The sequence below is a fragment of the Coffea eugenioides genome, chromosome 8 (genome assembly GCF_003713205.1).
Source record: "Coffea eugenioides isolate CCC68of chromosome 8, Ceug_1.0, whole genome shotgun sequence".
Classification (NCBI taxonomy): domain Eukaryota; kingdom Viridiplantae; phylum Streptophyta; class Magnoliopsida; order Gentianales; family Rubiaceae; genus Coffea; species Coffea eugenioides.
In genome coordinates, this window is record NC_040042.1 from 1297935 (window position 1) to 1298890 (window position 956).

At 39.4% G+C, this 956-nt stretch overlaps 1 protein-coding gene across 1 annotated transcript in view; it reads right to left on the reverse strand.

The window, feature by feature from the left end:
- Positions 1 to 850, reverse strand: part of LOC113779394 (cytochrome P450 CYP72A219-like) — a 6779-nt gene extending 5929 nt beyond the window's left edge. Inside the window, exons 1-2 of the mRNA XM_027324964.1 lie at positions 609 to 850; positions 3 to 408 (exon numbers count right to left, since the gene is read on the reverse strand). Coding sequence (XP_027180765.1) covers positions 3 to 408; positions 609 to 850 — 648 coding nt within the window. The remainder of the gene's footprint in view (positions 1 to 2; positions 409 to 608) is intronic.
- Positions 851 to 956: the final 106 nt, after the last annotated feature.

Below are 956 nucleotides of genomic sequence, written 5' to 3' on the forward strand. Positions count from 1 at the left end.
GCAAAGATGAAAAGAATTGGAGTCAACAACATATTCACACTTACAATATTGAGCCGGTGCAAGATATCCATCTCAGGGGGGGACTTTCCACAAATTCGTAGAACCTCTTGTCTGGCTTTCTCTTGCCAGGCCGGATGCATAGACAGGAGTATGAGGGTCCATGTAAGCCAGAGAGCAGTGTTCTCTTGGCCGGCAAGGTAGAACTGCTTACACTCCTCTATTACATCCTCAATTGTCATGTCATTTCCCTTTTCTTCTTTGCATTGCAACAGCAATCCAAGCAGATCAGCATTACCTGCTTCGCCATCTTGCATTGCCTTTTGCTTCTTGCAAATTAGATCTCTTAACATTGCTTTGATCTCTATATCCACCTGATATCTCCTTCTATTCTTCTTAGTTGGTAGAAACCTGTATAACCAACCGTTCAAGCAAATTTAGAGATAAAACAAATGAATTGCTCAAACATATGTGAGGAGTGACTATTTTTTGCTAACATTATAAAGATTCGTCCATAGATTGCATTGATTTTTTTACCTTATAAAACAGAACACAAAAAATTGAATCCGAGCTATGATTTGTTTCTTTCTAATTTACAAATGGAAATCTACCTGAGTCCTGGGAGGTACAAAGCTCGATATGCTTCACTTGCCAGCACAGCTTGCTCTTTTTGATGTTCAAAGATCTTCTTTCCTTCTTTATAGCTACTTCCGAAGGCTGCTCTAGAAATCACATCTGCAGAAAGACCATGCAATTCAGAATTGATATCAATTTCGCTTCGTCCATCGGCTGCAAGCAGCATCTTCCATCGATCAATGAGATTGCAACAACTTACTAAAACCTGTGGTACCATTCCCTGTTTCCAAAATTACATAGGCATGAAGTTCAATTATTAGTTAAGGCATGCAACTTCATCGAGATAATGCTCTTGTGCTTTTCCTTCGCATTACTTGCAGAAT